Raw genomic sequence first — 21,969 nt, 5'->3', positions numbered from 1 at the left:
TTTGTTCTGAATGACAGTGAAATACAAATTACAAGTCTATGTGATTTTACAAGTTCATTCTTTGCCCAATTATATTACATGCTTCGTTTACATAATCAGCAAACAGTTCGATTAAACACACATTATAATTAAATATCAGCGTTTCATACAATATTTGCTCAATTACATATCAAAGCAATAATTAAAATAATTTTAATACATTTAACGCGTTTATTATAGCACTTTCTGGTGTGCGTGATTATATTTTTATGTCCTGATGTTAGTTGATGACAGATTTATGGATTTTTTGAAAGAACACGTAGGCAGAAAAGGAAGCAAAATATTTTATTATCTTGATTAAAATGTCAAGAAAATCGAACCAATTAGTGCGCATTTATTGTATAATTAAAACAGAAACTCCATTGCATACAATTGTCCATATTATATAAGATAGAGTGCGAGTAATCAATAATTTATTCCGGACGCAATTGCGCATGCAATATGGGAACGTAGTCATCATACTGAGATTGGTAAAAATTTCCTCCAAAGAGCTGAAGGGAATACTTCTCAGCAAAGTCATTTGTTGAGAAGGACAAACGACCATTAAGGATACTGAAAAAAGTTGCATGATTTTAAGAATAAATTTCTTTCGAAGGGAAATATATCATCTTACTATTTCGGTGACTTTCTTTCATCTGAAAAATCAATTTGGCCATCAGGTTGCTTGAAGGCAAAGAAAACGTATCTGTGCAGATCAGTGTCTGCCGGTGGACCAGAACCGAAAAAATCAGCGATCGTCTCACCTTCAGTTACATTATTTCCCGGAATATTTCCCACATGCCAATGCTTCACGGAACGAATTGAAGGTTCTGTGCGACTTGGAGCATCGACATCCACGAAGAGAAGTGTGTAAAAGTCCTCTGGATCAGCTTCCCAAGTTACCATTGGCTGATCCTTAACGTCAGTTGGAGCCAATTCATTGCCATACTTCACCTCCACACCACTTGCGTACTTTATCTTCGGGAAAATTGGAATATACAGCAAAATTATAAGAAAACATGATGAAGAAAAAAATAATTACCGTCAAAGGATTTTCAGGGGCACTTGAAATAGCATCTGGAACTATTTCAAAGGATATGAATGCAGAAGCAACGTCAACATCAGCAGCGATTACAGAAATAATCACCGAAATAAATAATAAAACTTTGTATGGCGGCATATTGGAGAGAATCATCAGTGACTGATGTTTACTAAGTTCTTGGGAACAATGCAATCTTTTTACAAACGGGTGCACTCAAATAGAAAATATTTAATAATACATTATGCAAACAATTGATCACGAACAGGAGACAAACTGATATTTACAACCGCGGTGCAAATCCGTGGTGCATTAATATGAAACATGAGCAAGTCATTTTGTCATTGAATAGCTTTCATAAAATTTAATGAAATATCAATTTGAAAATTTTACGCGACAATATAAACTTTTCAAAAAATGTATAATCAAGAAATAGAGTGTGAAAAGTCGTATCGTTTCATAATTCTTTAGGTGCACACAGACCTCAATTTCCGATTTGTTGTTGCATGCAGCACGATGAAGACACACCTACCATTTCCTTAATTTTTTTTCTGGATTATCCACAACCAAATGAATAACAAAGATACTTCTTTTCACATGTGCTTTCTTGCAGACTTTTCCGACGCTTCAATTACATGTTATAGAAACACCTCATCAATCAATATAAGGCCTGTCAAATGGCATTTATTCCGATAGTTGAGCGTGCAGGATGGGAACGTAATCATCATACTGAGCTTGGTAGAAATTGCCTGCGAGGAGTTGAAGAGAGTACTTGGCAGCGAATTTCTTGGCGGAAAACGATGGGCGGCCAGCTCGGCTTCTGCAGGTGGAAAAAATATTTTATGCATTTAGACAGAGTGATGCGTCTGCCCATGCATGAGAGACTCTTCACCTGTTGGAGGTCTTCTCTTCGGCAGAGAAATCAACTTTTCCGGACGGCTGTTTGTAAACGAGGAAGACGTAACGATGAAGACCGGTTCCCTTGGGCGGACCCGATCCAATGTACTCAGCAATTGTCTCACCTTCGGAGACACTCTTCCCGGGAATGTTGACAACAACCCAGTGCTTGAACTCCCGGAATCTGGGCTCCGCTCGACTTGGGGCATCAGGATCGGTGAGGATGAGAGTGTAGTAATCTTCGGAATTCGCACTCCACGTCACATATGGGATGTCTTTCACATCGGTGGGCGTCAACTCATTTCCATAGTTTACCTCCACCCCACTCGGGTATTTGATCTTTCAATTTAAACAGACTCCGAGTGGTTTGATCGCTCTATGCAAATATTCAAAATTTTGATTTCTAGATCATACCTCAATTGGGTTTTCTGGTGCAGTGTCGAGTACATCAGGAACCACTTCGAAATCCTTAAATTTGGAAGCAACATCAAGTTTAGAAGCACTATTCACAGATATTGCGAGGGCAAAAATCACAAAGAAAGCTTTAAGCGACATTTCTGATGCGACTGATCTCCACGAACGATTGTAAAATACTGTGATCAAGAAGCGGAAAGTCACATCAATTTGAAGCTGAGCAGTTGACGAGACACACACGTAAACAGATGATTACAGAAGAAAGCGAAAGTCAAATTGTTCACTTCTTCTGAAGGTTTGTATTGATGTACTAAAATCACAGATTGAAATCATTAGGAAGTAATTTCAAATTTATCGCCAGGATATGGGGTGGTGATTGTGACTTTGAGGAGACAAATGTGGGAAGAACAATTTATTAATTAGTTTCATGGGTTTCGTGAAAGCCAGTATCAATACTCTCGTTAATGAGTAAACAAGAGACCATTAACTTAAGTAATCACATAAGAGCGTCATTATACAGCGCAAATAAAATGATGAAACAGGTTTATAGCCTCTATGTCTCACACACGAAAAATTGCACTCAAAAGCACATTAACTCACAGATCACTGTATTAAACTTCTTATCAACCGCACAGCTGAATGCTAGTTCAATCCGAGACGAGCTCGAAGAGCTGGCACAGATTCATCCCACGCGGCTAGAAAGAAATTTCCCGCCACTGGCGTTCCCAGATTGTATTGGTCAGCAAACTGCTGCACACGGAAGAAGGGCCTGTAGGAGAAGTCATCGTCGTCGGAATAGGGCTCGTTGAATTGCATAGGTCCATCGGGCTGCTCATAGACCAGGAATACGTATCTGTGCAAACCGCTGCCATTCGGCGGTGCAGGTCCAATATACTCAGCGATCGTTTCACCTCTGGCGATGTCATTTCCGGGAATATTCACCACTATCCAATGCTTGACTTCACTCACTTCCCCAGCATCAGGATCAGTCATCACGAGTGTGTAGTAAGATGGAGCGGATGGATAAAATTGCAGATTTTGAAATTGCATATTTGGTATTTGGAAGTTTTGTAAATTTTGGAAGTTCTGCAGAACTTGTACATTTTGTATGCCTGGTGCATTCTCTATGCTTTGTATATTTTGCACATTTTGTACATTTTGCACATTTTGTACATTTTGCACAGTTCGCAAATTTCGCGTATTCAGCGAAGGATTGAAGTTTTGAATCAGTTGAACAGTCTTGCCAACGCGAAGAGGTCTCCTCTGTGATATGTCTTGCCTATTCCTTACGGGCCAACTGACCACAGGAGGGAATCTTGTGATTCTGGGCACCAACACATTTCCCAAATTCGCACTTGCTCCATTCGGATATGTGATCTGAAACGGGGCACAAAGTAATCCTTGCGAACGATGCGGATCAAGATCGGCGCCGTACCTCAATTCTATCGATGGGAGGATTATTGATAACAAACGGAACGATTGAATTATCTCTGAAAGCATGAGGAACGGTTGAATTCCAGGTTTGTAGCTGAGACTGAGGCGCTTCATTAATAAGATAAAGCGAACCGAGGAGCAGTAAATATCTCATTATCACTCACGATATTAACACTGGGTTTCCTGTGAGGTTAAGCACTGTCTATAAGTCTGGTCAAAATAACAATTGACTGGAAAATTTGCAGAGTGCGTTTACTTTTATATGGGAGTCATCGAAAGTGGGAGGTGTGAATATCGGTAATTAGTGAATTGGAACACTTTTTGCGCATTTTATATTAGGGTAACACGTTAAATGAACATTTTAAGACTTTGCTACATTGTTGCATATCGGTTATATCGAGAAAATTTGTTCTCCCCCGTCAAAATCAGAAAAAATTTAAACTTGTTGCAGGCTTTTATTTCATACATTAACATCATTCGATTACAAATAGTAACAAAAGACTAGATATTACTTTAATTTTTCAAGCATCCTCAAATTGTGAGTTATTCTTATGGTATAGCAAAATACCTTTGCGGTACATTTACTTGTAATGAGTGAGATAAAAATTTATTTGGAAATATAACAGGATGACCCAAAGGATCGGTGTTTGTAATAATTTTCACGATAATTAAAACTTTTCTATTTCAATTCTAAATTCTTTAGTTGATAAGGAATAAAAAAATGTTTTGGTTCTCGTTCCGTATTTGTAGATTGTTACATAGTGTAATTCAAATACAAGAAATAAGCAAATTTGGATCATCAAAACATATCAAATCACCTTCCGCAACACATTTTTTTTTTAAATATTAAACAATATGTATTTTGTATGAATTTTTTCTGATCTTCCTAAATTTTAAATTGCTTTAAATCCATGAAAATTGCTTCGGCGCTTTTTCCATACGTTTTCTCTTTTAGCCCTTTAAACGCTTTAAACTTTTTTTTTACCGCCTTCAACTGGCATGAATGCATGCAATCATTGCACCCGATTATCTTGCCAGTTCATTGTTGTCCAATCATCTTGAAGGTGTTTCTGAGCTTTTCGCAGTGTTTTTCAGGAAAATATCCAGTGAAAATGTCTCGTGGGAGCTCAGCAGGATATGACAGACACATTACGATCTTCTCGCCCGAGGGAAGGCTGTATCAAGTCGGTAAGAAAAGCAGAAATGCCTGAATGTTCGTCAGAGACGCTTTTGAGGTTAGATTGGTGTGAATGACTGTGCCGATTTTTCGCATTTTTCCACAGAATATGCATTTAAAGCTATCAATCAGGAGGGATTGACCTCAGTGGCGCTCAAGGGGAAGGATGTGGCCGTGGTGGCCACTGAGAAGAAGATCCCGGACAAGCTGATCGACCCCAAAACAATTACTCATCTGTACCGGATCACGAAGAAGATTGGATGCGTAATGACGGGGAGAATTGGTGAGATTTGTCTCTTTTTGAGGATTGTGGAAGATTGGAGAATGATTGGATGTCCTCTTTGTAGCTGATAGCAAGTCTCAGGTGCAGAGAGCTCGCTACGAAGCGGCCAACTGGCGCTACAAATACGAGTATGATATTCCGGTGGATGTTCTCTGTCGCCGCATCGCCGATATCAATCAAGTCTACACGCAGAACGCCGAGATGCGCCCCCTGGGATGCAGCATGATCCTCATCTCGTACGACGACGAGCAAGGCCCATGTGTATACAAGACCGATCCGGCCGGCTACTACTGCGGCTACAGAGCTGTCTCCGTGGGCGTGAAGCAGACCGAAGCCAATAGCTTCCTGGAGAAGAAGCTGAAAAAGAAGACGGACTTTGGCGTGGATGAGGCTATCCAGCTGGCCATCACGTGCCTCTCCACCGTTCTCACGGCGGACTTCAAGCCGTCTGGCATTGAAGTGGGAGTCGTCACCAAGGACAACCCAGACTTCAAGATTCTCACTGAGGATGAAATCGATGTGCATCTCACTGCGATTTCCGAGAAAGATTAAAGCACTTTTCTGTACGCTTTTTATTATATCGAAATTATAAGAAATTATTTGCCCGCCACGGTAGCGAGAGGATTTCGCAGCACGAGAATCACCGAGTCTCCCCGCAGGAACATCTTGGAGATGAAGCGATCCTTGTTCACCGGCTTCACTTTCTTCTTCCCTTTGCCGGTCCGCGGCACTTCCGTCCACATTTCCTTCACATTCTCCAAAACCATGTTACAGTGGCGATCAAAGGCCTTCACGCGTCCCAAAAGCTTCTTGTTGTTGCGGCAGTTGATCAGGACCTGAGTGTTATTCTTCACGGACTGTGTGAGCACAGAAAGGGGCCCGGTATTGAATTCTTCCTCCTCCTGGCGGGCCAATTCTTCCGGAGTCAATTCAGATTTTGGCTTATTTAGCGCCCTACGAAGTGAAATTATGAATTATTGCAAATCCATATATGTTTGTAGGCATTTGCAACTGACAACTTACATATTTTCTGTGTGGAAATGTGAGAAATTCTAAGAGTTTTTCCAAAAATCGAGAAAACGTTTTGTTTTCATGCGGCGTCCTTTTGACAACGTGACGTCACGGCAACAACGCGGATTGCCCGATGAGAGAAAATTCAACAATGCCTACATTCGAATTCCAAAACGCCAACGGTCACTAATTTAATATCCAATAAATTTATTAATTCCTCACAATAATGCCAAACAAAGTAAGTTCTTACACACGAATTAGTAATGATATAGAGATATTGAATAAGGTGGTGAATTAGTTTCCCACATTGTGCTCGCTTCTCGTGTACGGCGCTAACACTTGCTTCTCGTTCAGTAGCTTTATCCTGAAAAGTGATGATTTGGGACTGAATAAATCAAAAAATTATAGAAAGAAGAATTTCCACCTGTTCTGGATCATGCTCGTCCTGGGCACCAAGTGACAGTTTGATCTGCGCGGGATGGCTTTAGGTTGTTCACTCCATGGCCAGGAGCTCCAGACACCGTCGGGACGCTGGAGATCTTCGGGAGTGGCGGAAGCACACCCAGACTCTGGCTCGTTATCGCAAATCTCAGAGACAGATGCTGAAGACACAGCAGCCGCCTCTTCCTCAACATCATCTTCTTCCGTGTCCAACGGATCCACATCGTCTGCGTCAGTTTTCTCTGAAGAGGAATCCTCCTCGTCCTTCTTATCGAACCGATAAGAATCGTCATATTGCTCAATCTCCTCATATCCACAATCGCTCTCGTTATCACTCATCTCAGGAGAGCGTTCCGGTAATAAGTTCTCCATTGTCTTCGTGACATTCTCCAAAGTGGCTTGAATCTGGATGGGAATCGCCGCAATCTCTGCCAGGCGTTTCTGCATGGCACGCAATTGTTCCTCGAGCGTGAGGCCTGTGAATGGGGCATCTTTTTAGTGATCTTCGAGAAGTCTCAAAGGGAAATTTTCCGAAGGGATCTCCTGAGAAAAGATACGCAGTACAAATTTCGATCGGAAAATTTCCATTTGATTGCCTTTTTTCCTTGCTTTTTTCTATGAGAAAATGGAATGGAAAATTCAATGAGAGAAATGCACACACATTTGCCATCAAAATACACTTTTAATAGTTATATCGGCATTCGTTGAAGCAGAAAGGTTATCGAATATCTCGATCAGAAGCTCTGGGGAGGACATCGACAAATCTAAGACTAGCTCATTAGTTTTTGGAGGCCGTGGGAAGGGCCAAAAGCATATTTTCAATGTGTTTCCAGCGCTCCTCGGGCTGATCCTCCGTTTCGTTGAGCAGACGCCTGATGTTCCTGATGATCCGCTTGTGTGGCGCATCCTGCAAGGAAGAGGCCGAGAAGAGAACGGAAAAAGACAGAAAAGAGGTCGGTTAAGGTCACACGGTACACAGAAGATTAACGACAAGTTGGTTATTGCAATTACTGGGCCGTAAGATTCTTGTGCAACAGGTGGCGGAGGTTGCTGCCACACAATTGGATGCCAGACTTTTCTTTCGGGCTGTGGGATCCACGTTTGCTCTGTGAGGGGATCAATAAGGACATGTTGTTTAGCTACAAGACTTCTCCTCTCATTTGCCACCACTCTGACCTTTCGGCTGTTCCAGCTGCGGCATGGACTTCTTCCTCGGCGCCTCGGCGCCCTTCTTCGCCTTCAGTGTCACATCCCGCTCCTCGCCCACTTGCTCCTGGTCATCCTCGAAGCTGTCGAAAGGAATTTCAAGACACAGCTTTAAGTGAAGCGCAAATAATTTGGATCTTTTACTACAAGACTTTATGGATGCCAGACTCTTGAGAGTATATTTTTAGTCTGTCGTGATAAAAGAGGAATTACTTGGTGTTGAAGTTGTTTGTGGCCTCTGAAGATTTGTATGAGAATGAAAATAATAATTTTCTCTTCTTATCGTACAACACGCAAATACCACTGAGAAGAGCGAAAACCCAATTAATTAGCTTGAGAACAAGTCAGGGAATAATTGAAAGGATTCCTTAGGGCGTCTCATTTAGGAAATTGTCATTATTGTAACGATATTCCCTCTTAAAACATGTTACCTCTTCACTGAAAGCTGAATCTCCTTGTCTGTGGCCTGAATTTCAGCATTAGCCTCGGCCAGGGACATTTCAGATGTGTCCATATTGTTAATTTTCGTGATCGTGTCGCCCAACTTGATGCCCGAACCACTGGCCTGACCGCCTTCAGAGACCTGTGGAGAAGGAACAGAGGCAGGACGAGGTGTGAAACGATGCTGAATAACTTTGACATCGCGATCCTTCGCGGGAAACTCGTAATTGTAAGCCTTCTTCACGGGCGCCTTGTAGAAGGCCGGAGCGACCTTCTTCGGAGATTCGTTATCCATGAGGATCTGATTTAGTTACACAGACACGAAATGGATCTACACACAGTGATATGGGGTGCAAGAGTTATTTAGTCACCTTCAATGAGAGAAAAAGACACAGATATTAATTCACTCGTGTGATAAAACCATCATTCTGTGCGTGTGCCAGGACAAATGGAGAAATGTTGTACATGATATTTATAAAATGTGATGTCTTGTTGGAAATTGCGCATAATTATAACCAGTGCTGTGTGCAGAGTTAAAACGGTAATTTTCCACCATCTGATTTATACCACTCAATGCTGACAAATTATTACCAAAGAGAGAATGTATAGTATTTTTATTCACAAATATTTAGAAATTTCTGAATAAATTGACCCACTGTCACGAGGAGAAGATGGCCAAACGAGACGATAATTACAATAAATGCGATCCACGAGAAAACAAATGGTGTGTGCAGGGAATCGTATTGTGAACTTCTGAACCAAATCTAAATTAAAACAGCCGACAATAGCTCAAGAGATCACAACAGAGGCAAATTTCCCCGCCCCGTTTGTAAATATTCATTGGCAAATGTTTGTGTTGGAATGAAATACAAAACCCATTCTCATCTTCACGAGGAAACATGCTCAACTCATGCACGATGACGTTATAGCCTCGTGAGTCTGTTTTCCGCTGCGAAAGATCGCCCCGGTGCTTCACACTTACGTGAAAAATCGTGATGGGCATGCCAAAGTCCGCTCCCCCAGTAATCTGGAAGCCCCACTTGTGCTCCTCGCCATACTCAATCTCCTGCAGGTGACTCTCTTGTGGATGAATTGACAAACATTTTTCTTCCGGCATGTCGTTGACCTATTTTAACTTTATGTGAAAATGCAATTTATTTTTAAACGACACTGCGCTAATAGTTTCCCTTCAATTTATTCAACACGGCAATTTAACAAGATTGCGATTAGGACAGGCTGAATAGATGGGACGAATATGCCCAAGACTGCAAGAAGGGGAAACGAATTGAAGGAGATTTTGCGAAAAGAACTTTCTTTATTTTAAAGTGATCACGCAGAAAATGATCAATCACACTGAACTTGCTCGAGATTGCACACCCAACTGATCGTCGATATCTGTTCAATTAATAGTCGCACATCAGTGCAGCAATTTGGTGAATCCGATGACGGAGACGAAATTGTCACGATGAATTGCGTGATCTTCACGCACTGCGAGAGGAAAGGGGAAGATCTTCTAATTCATAGTAAATATCACTGGGCTCTGTTCGCGTGCGGATCTCTCTATGCTGGATTGCTATTTTCTCCTCGAGAGATTGTATAATCGTCCTATTCGCCGACGATCGCTTCATTCTCTCCACATAAATGCTGGGGACTAAATAGCAATTGGATTCCCTGGTAAAGATCACCAAAAGAATCGATCAAAAACGCATTACTAATCACATAATTTAAATTTGGAAATACTTGTAAATCTGCTTCCTGCGATCATTCCAGGGAAAGACGCCTGTCAATTTTCCCTAGAAGACAAAAGAAGGAAAATATATAAATTTCGTTCGCGGGGAGATCTTCAAAATGCGCTCACTCTTGAGATGTTGGATGTCGCCACGTGACGCGTGATCGGAGGCGTGAACCAGAAGTTCACTGTGTACTCGTCTTCGGCGCCAAAGTCACTCTCACTGTTATCGTCGCCCTGCACAATGATACGAACGGATTTTCCTGATTTTCTGATCAACTTCTGTGCTTCCATGAGAGTTAATTTCTCAGCAGAAACATTGTTGATCTTCACGATGGTGTCGTTCACCTGAATTCCCGCCTTGTGAGCCAATCCTCCCTCGCGAACCTGCACAATTAAATCACTGATAGCGACACTTATCATACATACTTTCGCAATTCACTTACACTGATTATCGTGAGGGGCTCATGCTGATCGACACCACCTGTGATCTCGAAACCCCACAGGAAATCTACAAAGGACATAGTCCTGCGGTCCGTTGAGAGTGTGTAGGTGATCCTCATGACGTACTCCACATTGCCGAAGGCTGGAGGATCGGGAAGACCACTTTTCTCCTCTTTGACCATTGTGCACTGACTGAGAAGACAACCTGAGACTCTGGTGACTCTATCGCCGACTTATTGGTTCGCGATCGCGACTTGTGCCTTTTTATTTATTCACACTCCTCTCACTCTCACACGTGACATGTGCCTCAAGGTGATGTGGTGAGCAAGATCAAAGAATTCGTCCACAGATTCATTCTAAAATAAATTTGGCGATTGATTGCAACGATGTTAAGTAACATCGCGAGACGGGGAGGAAGCGTGTAAGAAAATGGCCTTATTTTTATTGAGGAAACTTTCATCGATATTGCTACACATTGAACTGAACATGTCTCTCAATCAGTTTCTTCGTGAGCTCCTCACTTCCTTCCGGTAGTTGGGTCTTGAAGATGAGGTATGTGACATGTTCGCAGGAGCAGGGTTCACGCTTCTGAAGGTAGAATATCGTGTCGAAAAGCTCATACAGTCGAATTATTTCGGGAATTGGTGTGGATGGGATGGAAGGTTCTTTCTCCTCGTCTGTGCCGCTTGTCTCAGGCTTAGCCTGAACACTCAGACTCAACTTTGCCAATCGCTTTAGCTCTTCCTGTTGACGTTGCTCCTCGATCAGCTCGGCCAATTCCCGAGCTCTCCTCATTCGCTCAAGAGCTTGACTAGGCACCATATGACAATTGGATTCGTGATAGAGGGGCTTTTCAATATTATTCCACGGGAAAAGATGGTCCCAGTCGCGCTGAAAGGAGTTCAGAAATGGGATTATTGAGTCATGCAGTTCTTAAAAAATGAGTTTTGAAATTGATTGTAGCGTAACGCAATTAATATTATACAACTACACTATTTTCTTTGTTATTACCTGTTCACTTTTCTTCTGGACTGAAGGATTTCATAATGAGAGAAATGAAAAGATAAAGAGTTAAGCAACTTTCTTCTGAATTGATTCTGTATTTGCACAAACTCACGTAAAAGATCTGCATTTAGGGCATCATCGTTTTCATCCTTCACTAGAACTCTGACAAATTTTCCAGATTTTCGGATCATAACCTGGACTTCTCTCAGCTTCAAGCCTTTAACTGGAATATCATTAACTTTCACCACAATATCGTCATCGTAGATTCCTTCATGCCTTGGTAATCCCCCTCGCCTGACCTGTACAGACAAATTACATAAGACCACTCTTCTCACTTCATCTACTCAGGATCACTCACTCCGATCACTGTGAGGGGTTTGAGGGGCTCATCCCCGTTGATGAATGTGCAGAAGGCGCGCAAAACTTCAACATAGAGGGAAGGATGCCACGGCCTCTTCTCGAGGGCCTTCAAGTCGCTCAGAGGCTCCCCGAACTTCCCCGCGAAAAGATTCCTGAATCTGTCTACACCCATCCTGGCGTTAACTTCTGCAGACCAATCCTAATTCCTTTCACCCACTTTCGCGTCCTGCACGGAACTCGGATGAAAGCTAATTGATCGTGGAGGCGCTGATCATGGGCTATTTATCAATTTCATCGATCAGCCACGCGCTCAATTTAATTGCCAAGGATATGTAATGGCCCACAATTAGTCAGGAGGGGAAAGCAATTAGAATGTGCTTAAGTGATGATGCTTCAATGACATGTGATTTCGTGGCGATCTTTCCTCGTCGTTCGAAACATTCCACGATCGCGATTCACTTTCTTAGTCATTCAGCAGCTCCTTGCAAGCCATGAATCAACTCCGATTTTTTCTTAATCAAATTCCTATTTAGGGTATAAAAAAGTACACAACAATCGTCATTTCTGCTTCTTAATTGCTTTTTAATAGAGACCGATTGAGAAATAATTATTTCAAGTGGCGTCTCTCACTATAAATATCCCCAATGATGTATCAATTGGCGACAGGCAAAGATTGGGACAAGGACAAATACAGAACACTGTGTTACCCCTCTCGTATTGTTTATTTAAATAAGTGCTAAGTTACAAAAGAACAACCCAAACAATTCCACGCAATCTATTTCAGCTTCTACTGTCCACAGGCAGCGACCGGTGGAGAGCTCTGCAACAACAGAATTTCCTTTATTGCCCCGCATAGCTTTGTTAAGATTTATGGAGATCGTACTCGATGAACATCATCTGCTGTCAGCACTTTTTCAGGCCGAACGGCAATTCCGTGGGTCGGCTCCTTGTCCATGCGATGAATCATTCGGTACACCTCGCTATTCCTCAGATCCACCTTCTTCTCTGGCTTCTGGTACTTCAAGAAGTTCACCCTATGCACAATAAATCATACCATTATTTCTATACCAAACCTCTTAAAATAGATGCTCAAGGTAAAGTAATGAAAACTGCATTCCAATTAATACAATGACAATGAAATGCATGAGAAATTGACTCACTTTTGTTCATCAATCAACAATGGATTCCCCTAATTATTAGGTTTCAGAAATTTTTGGTAAAGTGTGCAATTCTGACTTGATATTGTTAGTGGCACTATGAGAGGAAAAGTTCCAGTTGACATATTTTTCTGTTCTCTCGACAACTTCCTACAACACTGTCTTGTAAACACAAAAAGGCCAAAAATGTATATAACTATTCAAAAAGTATTCAGTTCTAAAATCAAAAAATTTATGATAACATCTTGTCAGATTATTTCCTGCTTTAAGCTTATCAAGAAATAAAATTTTAAGAATTGCCGATTTGACATTATAACAATCTGTGAAAGCACATCAAAATTTCACTTACAAAATAACTTTCAGAAAATTGAGGCGTCTACTGAAATCGTTGCAAAGCTACTTACCGAATCATTTTCCTCGCTATATTTATTTTTGCCAACTTTAATTGAAGTTAAACAAAAACAATTAAAGGAAGATAGGCAAATAAAACGCTGGTTATATACTAGAACTAAGCAAATATATAAATCTTGCACATCTCGACATATATAAGAGCATCACAGGGTTATTCACGTAGAGACACAGTAAATGCATCGAATGTGAATCTACTACCTGTCGTCGTACGGCAAGAGAGGACTTTCGTAAGTGTTCCTGCAAAAAGTGATCATATTTTCATGTGATGGCAAATGGAATGGCTTCGATGGTGGGCTCGAGAATGAGCAAAAGAAAGAAAATGTGCAATTGAGAATAACTCGACAGGCGCGAACGCGAATTGATGGCGAAATTTGAATGGACTTGATGGCGGGATTACGCAATTACCCAAGAGTGGTGCCAATAATGAGTTCCGCCTGGGAGCTGAGAACTTCCGCTATGAATTCGTCATTGAAGGCGTCTTTCGGCTTCCGCCACTTTCGTCCACCGGGCAAGAAGATGGGCCTCTCCTGTGGCACGAGCGGGCCAAAGACAGAGGTGAGTTTGGGCTTTGGCGGTCTCTTGGGTGTTCGCTCGCCAATCAGGCGCTGCTGGTGGTCCAGGTCCTCTTCAGTTTCCTAAAAATTTCACCATAACGCATCAACAAGAAAGATGTGAACCATTTGTGCGTCATCCCAGAAGAAAATCACGTGAAAGGAGAGAAAAACTCTTGTAATTCCAAAAAAGGTGAAATTTGTTAGGCGGTTAAACGTAAAACCAGTTAAAGAAAACTCTAGATTACACGAAGGGTTCATCATCTGAAAAATTCACGTCGAAGCGGAAGGAACGAATTTCCCATTTCCCAGTCTTGAAGCGCTTTAAAATTAATTCAGTTTAGCAATATCAGTCTCTATTGTTGACTAAAGCATTTTATAACCACTTACTTGTTCCATGTCTTGAACATCTTCATTCATTATCTCTGATATTTCTTGCCCACGCTCCACTGGTTCAGGACTCACCAGCTCCTCTTCAATCTCTCTATGTATCTCTGACACCTCCTGATCCTCGAGACTAACTTCATTTTCTCCCCGCTCTTCTGCAGTGATCTCCTGACGGACATCCTCCTGGCATTCTGTCGGATCTTCCTGAATTTCCTCTTTGGTTGCAGGCACAATTTTCGAGAGTTGTTCAGTAACAGCATCTAATGTTGCCTGAATAGCGTGAGGCAAATTCGACAAAGACAGTAATTGACGCTGAACATCAGCCAATTTCTCCTCAAGCTCTCGCGGAAGTTCATCAGGATTCTCAGGTTCTGCCTGAACCTGAGGCTCCTCTAGATCGGGCACTTCGTCATCAGCCGTTGAAGCCACCAATTCAACCACTTCTTCGGCTTGTAGATCAATTTCTTCTTCCTCTGGAGCATCTGATTGTGATGGCAGAGGCTGCTCAGCTGATTCATTAGTTTCTGGGACTCTTTCTGGCTCTTCCTTAGGAGAATCAGGTTGAATCATCATGGGTGGAGGTGTGGCTACTCGATCAGGAGCAATTCGCGGCTTTGGCTGCTTCACAATCTTCACTTTGTATGACTCCCTCTGAAATCAAATTGATAATAAGTATTTTATTTGAAATTGAATATTTATCATCTGAACTCACCTTTTCTTGCTCAATATCCCACTTTGACTTTGGGATTGGGCGATTTGGCTTCTGAAGAAAAGTGGTCCATTTGCGTTCCTCCTGAACTTTCTCCTCCTTCGTCTGTACTGCTTGAGCATTGAGAGTCTTGAACACTTCACTAGTCTTGAGCGAGAGAGCCTGAGGAATAATTTTGTTGAAGTTCACGCCAATCACGTTATGTTCCTTGAGCACTTCGGCCTCACTGGAAATGACCTCAGCTATTTGATCATCAGTCACCACGACATCCATCAACTTCTCCTCAATCGCCTCTTGGGTTGGCTCCTCGATTATCGTTTGTTCTTGTATGTTGGCAGGAAGAGCGGGAACTTCTGCTGCAGGATTGCCTATAGTTACCGATTCATCAGGAGCCGCAATGGCATCTTGCTCGTTTTCTCTGGAAGAAAGATTTTCTTAGGATCGGCCTCAAAAGATGTAACTGAACAGCTCACCTGATCACGCCAAGCATGAAGTTGTTTCCAGCCGCCAGGAGAACATTGTGCGCTTCCAAGTGGGAGAGACTGCTGGCAGGAGTGTCGTTGATACGGACAACGACATCGCCGAGTTGCATTCCTGCCTGCGCCGCCAAACTGCCTTCGGTCACCTTTTTGGCAAACGAAAATAGAGTTAAACAACAAATACAAAAATACATTATATCGAACCGAGTGTTTGAAACTCATGCAGAAAGCGATTTACTTGTCTATGAATGCAAAAGAATTTAGAATTTGAGATCATTTGCGTGATGCAGTGATATCTTTATCAATTGGGTTTCACGTGAAAATTGTGTGTTTTCGCAATTGAACTGATTTTTAGAGGTTGATTCTGTTGTTGAATTCACAGAAAAGTAGAGTAATTGTGTAAATGCCATTGATTTTGCACTAAAGATCACAAAAATTCAGATATCTGACACTTTTGTAGGTCAACAATGTGAAGTATATTTTCATCAGTTGAATTTACTTTGATAACAGTGAGGGGAAAGTCAAAATCCGCCCCTCCGGTGAGGCGGAATCCCCAAGGAGTGTCGTTGAACTTTGAGAATTTCAAATCAACCACCATTGTGCACTTTTCTACTCAGAGAAAACTTGCTCGATCACTGCGAAAATCACTCCAAAGCACCGGAAAAGTCACCGACTTTCAACCAAGAGGATAGTCAAGAAATCTAGCACTATATATTCCTTGGACTCACGACCAGCTAAGCGTTCAATTGGTATTTAATTCCTAGCGATCGATTCACTCTGTCCACCAGCGATCGTTATTTTAGAATCTGAGATCGTCACGGTCAAAGGCATGCGCGCTCTGAGTGAAAATCATCTCTTCTCTGGTAATCTTTAGTTCATGTATTTCGTATATTTTCCAATTTAGTTAATAAAAAAAATACTTGAATTTGCACTTCTTGAAATTCAGATAATGTCTGGAACACATTTCTCAAAGGTACATCATAGCCTCCTTGGCTGCAAAGTATAAATAAAAAAGAAATAGAGATTCATTGGCATTAGTGGAAACGACGTCCGCGGGAATTCTTGTCAGTGCCACAAGCGACCCTTTCCTCGTCCCTGCGAGCCTTCATCAGAGTGAAGCGGTCCGCCATGGAGCGCACCTCATCAGGAACCTCCTGCTCAGCCTCCTCGAGAATCCCGATGAGCTCCGCCGCTGACGCCCAATCCTTCCTAGTCATCAGCGACAGGGATTTACCCGTTCGACCTGCACGGCCAGTTCTGCCCACACGGTGAACATACTCTTCCATGTTCTTCGGGAAGTCATAATTGACGACATAACTGCGAAGAGATAACAGGTTTAAAAATCACAAACACATATTAAAGTCCAACAGAAAACTCACGTAATGTCCTCAATGTCCAGTCCTCGGGAAGCCACATCAGTGGCCACGAGAATCTTCACCAATCCCGACTTGATATCTTTCACAGCCATCTCCCGATCCGCCTGATCACGATCACCATGAATGCATTGGCAATTGAAGCCCTGCATTGAAAGCTCACTTGCGAGCTCATCCGCTCTGGCTTTGCGTCCACAGAAAATGATTGCTTTGTCACTTTCCGTCATGTCCTGTACAAAGTCCAGAATTCTACCGAATTTCTCAGTTTCATCCACGATCTCGATAGTCTGGGTGACGCTGTGCACAGCGGCAAGATCGAGGGAGCCCACGTACACTTGGATGGGATTGCGCATGTAGCTCTGCGCCAAGCGACGCACACCGGGTGGCCAAGTAGCACTGGTCATTATAGTTTGTCGATCAGGACGAATGTCGAGGAGAATCTTTCGGATTTGGGGCTCAAATCCCATGTCCAGCATTCGGTCCGCCTCATCGAGAACAAGGTAAGTGATGGAGCTGACATCGATTGTTCCCCTCGCCACCAGGTCATTGAGTCTCCCTGGAGTGGCGATAACAATCTCCACCCCCTTGTCGACCTTCTCAATTTGCTCCTTCACACTGCCGCCGCCGTAAACGCACACGGACTGCATGCCACGAAAGTGGTACTTGGCGACTTCATCCTTAATCTGCAGGGCGAGTTCCCGCGTTGGCGCCATCACCAGCACATTGGGGCCTCCACGCTCGCCTCGCGGTGTCGGCTGGAGCTCTGTGTGGATCATGCCGGGCAAGAGAAAGGCCAGTGTTTTTCCACTGCCAGTCTGAGCAATCCCAATAAGATCCTCTCCGCTCATGAGAATCGGCCAGGCTTGGCACTGAATGGGCGAAGGCTTCTGAAAGCCCTGCTTCATGATCTCCTCCATTATGTCCGGATAGTCTTCGAAGCAGTGCTCAAACTTCATAATTGGATTTGGTATAGCAGCATTTTGATCATCATCGTCCTTGGCCAGAGTTCGCTGAACAATAATGTTATTGCTGCTCTTGCGAAACTCCTCAACTTGCTCGGCAGTCAGACTCGCCACTTCCGGGTGCACTTTGTAGAAGCGCTTGTTCAGTGGTGGAAGACTCTTCAGCATCTCGTTCAGCCTCACCGTCTGAGCCTCTCGGACATTATTCCAGTCAATGGCCTCGAAGTTCTGCGGAGCAGGCGAAGCATGCCTGTCTTGTGGCGCCGAATTCTGTGAACCATAGTTGTAGTTGTCATGTGGTTGGAAATCACGCTGATAATTGCCAGCATTTCTGGGGCCCCAATCAGATCTCCTGTTCGACCGATCCTGTTCCATTCCGCCATCCCTGGGAGTGCCGCCTTGTGATACAGCTTCATCAATCATCATCTTGGCAAGATGTATCCCCTGATCGTCACCCTTTATCTCCACCACCGCATAACCTTGCGCCTCTGTGGTCTTATCCACCCTCATGAACACCCTGCACTGATCCATAATTTCGCGGATCTTGGCTCCACCCCGGCCAATCACTCTTCCAGTGTGCTTGACGTTGATCTCCATCCGGAAGACCTTCTCATCCTCCCTCTGCCTCCGCGGTGTGAAGACTCTGTCTGAGAAGTTCCTATCCATCCTGTCTGTAATCAGTCCCTCGTGTCTGTGAACTGAAAAGAACAGAGGAATGCGTAAGAAATCTAGGCCGGCGCTTAGATTAAAAAAAATTAGGTTAGAGGCCATTAAAAGGCGGAATTCAGTGGAAGCCGGTAGTTCTAAGAATTGGTGAACCAAAGGAACTGTATTTTCTTCATAATAACACTACTTCTACTCACCAAAATCAGTGTTTTATTGTCCAACCACGTTGTCTTTTCCATTCAGTGGATCACTTTTCACTCGGATGCAGTGTAACTGGATATGCTTGCTCAGGAATAATTTTTCACACTGAAAAAAGCGAACAAATTTTCAACTCTGGATTGAATCAATGGCGGCAATTTCAACTTCCGGTCGGCGGCTGGAGCGACGCGGCGAAAAGTGCCGAAAATTCGCCATTCGCCGCCCGAGGCCGCGAGCATCAAACGTTGGGCAGAAGAAGAAGAAGAGCAAGCAGAAGCATTAGCGCTCCTGCATTCTTTTCTTGAATTTTCACCTGGAAAAATCAGTCGGAAGAGTGGAAAAGCGCGTGTAAAGGTGGGTGGAGTGAGCGAGAAGTTGTGTATAAGTGGATGGAGTGTCCAAAATGCCATTAAATGTGAGTGAGAGCGCTTACAAGTGTCCCATGAAAACTCCAATGGTGGCTCATGTCCAGTTCATGTGTATGGTCGCGATGACACCTTATTTGCGGCATAACTTTGAATCTTAAATCCAATTTGGGTGTTTCCTGGTCGTCTCTTGCAGAACACAGTGGTGCACAATTGGATTTAGTGAAGCGGAATGGGTGGGTGCATAAGTGTGAACAGGAACACTGAAGGTGAAACGTTTGATGCTTCGACACCGTCACGTCCAGCCACAGGTAAAAAATACACCTTCCGCCTGGCACAGTGCCATCCCAAAAATGGTGATGGTGACTGGCTCGATGAGGCATGTGGAATGCCTATTGTTTCATAGCTGTACTAATGCGTATGCCTCGTGAATTCCAGGTCCGGGAATCGTGCCAACGCGAAAGAACTATCCTCTGTGCCATGAGATCATCCGCTGGAAGAGCGACGTACCATTGACGGAAGGGCAACTGAGGAGCAAACGTGACGAGTTCTGGGACACGGCGCCGGCCTTCGAGGGGCGCAAGGAGATCTGGGATGCTTTGAGGGCGGCCACAGTGGCCGCCGAAGCGCTGGACTTTCCCATGGCCCAAGCCATCCTCGACGGTGCCAATGTGTCTGTGCCCAAGGGCAACCTGACTGAATGCTACGACGAGCTGGGCACGCAGTACAAGGTGCCCATTTACTGCCTCTCATACCCAGTCAACATTGTCAAGGAGGACAACGGGAGGGATTCACCGGCAGAGTATTCGGAGCCCGTGGACGGCGGCGCTGAGGTGGTGCTGAAGCTGAGACTCAGCTCCACCTGCACAGACGTGAAGTTGTCCGTCTACTCCAAGGACACCATTGGCCAGTGCAAGAAGAAGCTACAGGTGAGTCAATAGCATCAACAACATACTCCGGAGCCTTTGTGCTTATTCGCATTCTCTCTGAAATGACTTTGCAGAGTCAGGAGGACATTGATGCGTGCTGCCAACGATGGTTCTACGGCGGTAAGTTGCTTGGCGACAAGATGCAGGTGGAGGAAGCCCATATTCAGCCTGGTTACGTTGTCCAAGTGATTGTCAATACGGAACACTATCGGCATGGGACGAATAGCTAGCCAAAATCGGTGATACAGTTAATTTATTTCTATTTTATACTGTGAAATGGCAAATTCAATCATTTTTAGATGTTCTCTCTGCGACTGTCGCAAGAATCACACCTTTCCTTACCTCACCACATCTAATCATACCCAATCGCCCCAATAACCTGAGTCACAGAGCTTGATTCTCATCTTGAGCTGTGAGACAAGCCCAATTAATGACAGAGAGATCGATAAATGTGTATGATTTCTGGAAATCTTCCTAAAATAATAAGTATTCGTAAAGTATTCTAATATTTAACCGAAAGGTAAAAAGGGCATTACGACACACCGAAAGAGCGAAGAAACAAGGTGAACATATTGAACATATCCCATTGAAAGCGAGTAAAAAAGAAACGAATCCATCACAATTGGTTTAATCGATTTTTTCATCACAAACACTTCATAAATACCAAACATTAATGATAATAATGTACTGTTTAATGAATTACTTTCGGGCTCCACACAATTTTCTCACTCAGTGAAGGAAGTGTAGTGAAGTAATGTGTGAAAAATCAATAAATCAGATATAATTGAATGTTTTACTATAGACAAACTGACGAATATGAAGAAAAAGCATATTATTATGGAGCAAAATAGAAACATTCCAGTGAATTTAATTGTCGATTGTATGTAGTTAAATTGCAGGAGAGAAAGAATACCAGAAAATTAAAAGGGGAAAATTGCTGGAATTGCAGCATTTTACCGTCCCATATGGACAATAAAAAAAAATTGAGAGGATGAAATGTGTTAATTCACTGCTTGAACACCAAGAAGAATGCATTCTAGAGACTTTCATCGAAAAAAAAGAAGAAAATATAAGAAGAATGAAAAATACTCTCAGGACATTAGGAGAAAAGAAATGAAGAACAATTATGTTTTTAAAACACTAAAAATTTACTGAATTTTATATGCGTCTACAGATTAACGACGACATCAACTTAGCGTTAGGAGAAAAGTAATATGTGTAACAATTTTTGCCATACATAGCGAGAGAGTTGACAATTTTCCAGGGTAATTGAGCGAAATTGCATTTTTTTTTCACAACTGAAACAATATCAATCGAGAAATACTATATGAACTGTGTTGATTGACTGCCCTTTTCAAAGTTGTGGCGTGTGTCTCAATTATACTCCGCCCCCTGCTCTCTGTACAAGCCACCCACTGGGCGTCTGATTTGACCTGAGGACTGAGTAACGCGGATTCCTTTGGCGTTCGATGGTGAGAGGACTGTTTGGCTAGAACTGGTTCAAATGAGACGTCCTTCTAGTTCCACTGGATGTTTGATATGTATAAAAAAGTCAACTCGTGCATTAGTCACTAATTTGTGAAGCGTATTTATTCACGAGTGAGATTTCTAATGGAAGTAATGCTGTAAAAGACACACAACCACGTTTTTTTCGTGCTACTTGATGACCACACAATGTTTTCCATGACCTGTTGTTACCGTTTGTTGAACATTTCTCTCTTTTTTCTCTCCCTCACCAACCAATTCAATGCGTGAGTGGAGAGACAAAAATTACTAATACGGAAGACACTACTTATTATTGTCTACTTAAGAGGGAGTAAGAGAAGAAGAAGAAGGAAAAAGAAGAAAGAAGAACCTAACTTGATACACAAATAGATTTTCAA

At 42.8% G+C, this 21,969-nt stretch overlaps 12 protein-coding genes across 18 annotated transcripts; 2 read left to right on the top strand and 10 right to left on the bottom strand.

Moving 5' to 3' along the window:
• Positions 1-69: 69 nt before the first annotated feature.
• On the bottom strand, positions 70-1,239 carry LOC132256247 (protein D3-like). Its single transcript, XM_059752547.1, has 3 exons — positions 1,061-1,239; positions 653-996; positions 70-591 (listed from the first exon to the last, which is right to left on the bottom strand). Exons 1-3 carry the CDS (start codon positions 1,211-1,213, stop codon positions 453-455), a joined length of 636 nt encoding a protein of 211 aa, XP_059608530.1. The 5' UTR covers positions 1,214-1,239; the 3' UTR covers positions 70-452.
• Positions 1,240-1,625: 386 nt separating this feature from the next.
• LOC132264567 (protein D3-like) lies at positions 1,626-2,545 on the bottom strand. The gene is made up of 3 exons (XM_059764818.1): positions 2,369-2,545; positions 1,950-2,293; positions 1,626-1,877 (listed from the first exon to the last, which is right to left on the bottom strand). Exons 1-3 carry the CDS (start codon positions 2,507-2,509, stop codon positions 1,742-1,744), a joined length of 621 nt encoding a protein of 206 aa, XP_059620801.1. The 5' UTR covers positions 2,510-2,545; the 3' UTR covers positions 1,626-1,741.
• A 465-nt stretch (positions 2,546-3,010) lies between these two features.
• On the bottom strand, positions 3,011-3,418 carry LOC132257363 (protein D2-like). The gene has a single exon (XM_059754231.1). The coding sequence runs from the start codon at positions 3,416-3,418 to the stop codon at positions 3,011-3,013; it is 408 nt and encodes a 135-aa protein (XP_059610214.1).
• Positions 3,419-4,838: 1,420 nt separating this feature from the next.
• On the top strand, positions 4,839-5,814 carry LOC132260738 (proteasome subunit alpha type-6-like). The gene is made up of 3 exons (XM_059759055.1): positions 4,839-4,990; positions 5,086-5,262; positions 5,327-5,814. The coding sequence occupies exons 1-3, from the start codon at positions 4,915-4,917 to the stop codon at positions 5,812-5,814; spliced, it is 741 nt and encodes a 246-aa protein (XP_059615038.1). The 5' UTR covers positions 4,839-4,914.
• Positions 5,815-5,858: 44 nt separating this feature from the next.
• Positions 5,859-6,398, bottom strand: LOC132260778 (probable small nuclear ribonucleoprotein Sm D2). The gene is made up of 2 exons (XM_059759107.1): positions 6,286-6,398; positions 5,859-6,216 (listed from the first exon to the last, which is right to left on the bottom strand). Coding segments are annotated over exons 1-2 (360 nt in total). The 5' UTR covers positions 6,288-6,398.
• A 57-nt stretch (positions 6,399-6,455) lies between these two features.
• On the bottom strand, positions 6,456-7,302 carry LOC132257354 (uncharacterized). Its single transcript, XM_059754219.1, has 3 exons — positions 7,272-7,302; positions 6,698-7,190; positions 6,456-6,637 (listed from the first exon to the last, which is right to left on the bottom strand). The coding sequence occupies exons 1-3, from the start codon at positions 7,300-7,302 to the stop codon at positions 6,568-6,570; spliced, it is 594 nt and encodes a 197-aa protein (XP_059610202.1). The 3' UTR covers positions 6,456-6,567.
• On the bottom strand, positions 7,170-9,603 carry LOC132260757 (PDZ and LIM domain protein 7). Of its 3 annotated transcripts, none has more exons than XM_059759094.1 (5): positions 9,344-9,603; positions 8,352-8,503; positions 7,891-8,003; positions 7,726-7,820; positions 7,170-7,621 (listed from the first exon to the last, which is right to left on the bottom strand). In XM_059759094.1, the coding sequence occupies exons 1-5, from the start codon at positions 9,476-9,478 to the stop codon at positions 7,493-7,495; spliced, it is 624 nt and encodes a 207-aa protein (XP_059615077.1). In that variant the 5' UTR covers positions 9,479-9,603; the 3' UTR covers positions 7,170-7,492. The 3 variants fall into 3 exon arrangements, with proteins under 3 accessions (XP_059615077.1, XP_059615060.1, XP_059615068.1); XM_059759077.1 differs by lacking the exon at positions 9,344-9,603 and adding an exon at positions 8,953-9,115 and having other exon boundaries at positions 7,173-7,621; positions 8,352-8,732; XM_059759085.1 differs by lacking the exon at positions 9,344-9,603 and adding an exon at positions 9,018-9,099 and having other exon boundaries at positions 7,173-7,621; positions 8,352-8,732.
• Positions 9,604-9,656: 53 nt separating this feature from the next.
• LOC132260746 (PDZ and LIM domain protein 3-like) lies at positions 9,657-10,790 on the bottom strand. The gene is made up of 4 exons (XM_059759067.1): positions 10,537-10,790; positions 10,220-10,477; positions 10,102-10,154; positions 9,657-10,032 (listed from the first exon to the last, which is right to left on the bottom strand). The coding sequence occupies exons 1-4, from the start codon at positions 10,714-10,716 to the stop codon at positions 9,843-9,845; spliced, it is 681 nt and encodes a 226-aa protein (XP_059615050.1). The 5' UTR covers positions 10,717-10,790; the 3' UTR covers positions 9,657-9,842.
• A 64-nt stretch (positions 10,791-10,854) lies between these two features.
• Positions 10,855-12,154, bottom strand: LOC132260728 (uncharacterized). The gene is made up of 4 exons (XM_059759042.1): positions 11,898-12,154; positions 11,652-11,838; positions 11,546-11,565; positions 10,855-11,425 (listed from the first exon to the last, which is right to left on the bottom strand). Exons 1-4 carry the CDS (start codon positions 12,069-12,071, stop codon positions 11,003-11,005), a joined length of 804 nt encoding a protein of 267 aa, XP_059615025.1. The 5' UTR covers positions 12,072-12,154; the 3' UTR covers positions 10,855-11,002.
• A 448-nt stretch (positions 12,155-12,602) lies between these two features.
• On the bottom strand, positions 12,603-16,341 carry LOC132260713 (titin). 2 transcript variants are annotated; one of them, XM_059759022.1, is made up of 7 exons: positions 16,093-16,341; positions 15,588-15,739; positions 15,118-15,532; positions 14,409-15,056; positions 13,873-14,102; positions 12,783-12,933; positions 12,603-12,719 (listed from the first exon to the last, which is right to left on the bottom strand). In XM_059759022.1, exons 1-7 carry the CDS (start codon positions 16,189-16,191, stop codon positions 12,687-12,689), a joined length of 1,728 nt encoding a protein of 575 aa, XP_059615005.1. In that variant the 5' UTR covers positions 16,192-16,341; the 3' UTR covers positions 12,603-12,686. The 2 variants fall into 2 exon arrangements, with proteins under 2 accessions (XP_059615005.1, XP_059615013.1); XM_059759030.1 differs by lacking the exons at positions 12,603-12,719; positions 12,783-12,933 and having other exon boundaries at positions 14,005-14,340.
• Positions 16,342-16,456: 115 nt separating this feature from the next.
• On the bottom strand, positions 16,457-18,903 carry LOC132265018 (probable ATP-dependent RNA helicase DDX43). 2 transcript variants are annotated; one of them, XM_059765424.1, is made up of 3 exons: positions 18,792-18,903; positions 16,973-18,626; positions 16,457-16,910 (listed from the first exon to the last, which is right to left on the bottom strand). In XM_059765424.1, exons 2-3 carry the CDS (start codon positions 18,592-18,594, stop codon positions 16,628-16,630), a joined length of 1,905 nt encoding a protein of 634 aa, XP_059621407.1. In that variant the 5' UTR covers positions 18,595-18,626; positions 18,792-18,903; the 3' UTR covers positions 16,457-16,627. The 2 variants fall into 2 exon arrangements, with proteins under 2 accessions (XP_059621407.1, XP_059621398.1); XM_059765415.1 differs by lacking the exon at positions 18,792-18,903 and having other exon boundaries at positions 16,973-18,730.
• Positions 18,904-19,033: 130 nt separating this feature from the next.
• Positions 19,034-21,189, top strand: LOC132266065 (ubiquitin domain-containing protein 1). 3 transcript variants are annotated; one of them, XM_059766915.1, is made up of 4 exons: positions 19,034-19,146; positions 19,354-19,468; positions 19,596-20,086; positions 20,161-21,189. In XM_059766915.1, the coding sequence occupies exons 2-4, from the start codon at positions 19,390-19,392 to the stop codon at positions 20,314-20,316; spliced, it is 726 nt and encodes a 241-aa protein (XP_059622898.1). In that variant the 5' UTR covers positions 19,034-19,146; positions 19,354-19,389; the 3' UTR covers positions 20,317-21,189. The 3 variants fall into 3 exon arrangements, with proteins under 3 accessions (XP_059622898.1, XP_059622882.1, XP_059622890.1); XM_059766899.1 differs by having other exon boundaries at positions 19,034-19,207; XM_059766907.1 differs by having other exon boundaries at positions 19,034-19,271.
• The last annotated feature ends 780 nt before the right edge of the window (positions 21,190-21,969 follow it).

Source organism: Phlebotomus argentipes, unplaced genomic scaffold, assembly GCF_947086385.1.
Source record: "Phlebotomus argentipes unplaced genomic scaffold, Phlebotomus argentipes genome assembly contig_6, whole genome shotgun sequence".
Classification (NCBI taxonomy): domain Eukaryota; kingdom Metazoa; phylum Arthropoda; class Insecta; order Diptera; family Psychodidae; genus Phlebotomus; species Phlebotomus argentipes.
The sequence above is the reverse complement of the archived record's forward strand: the minus strand, read 5'-3'. Positions and strand labels throughout refer to the sequence as shown.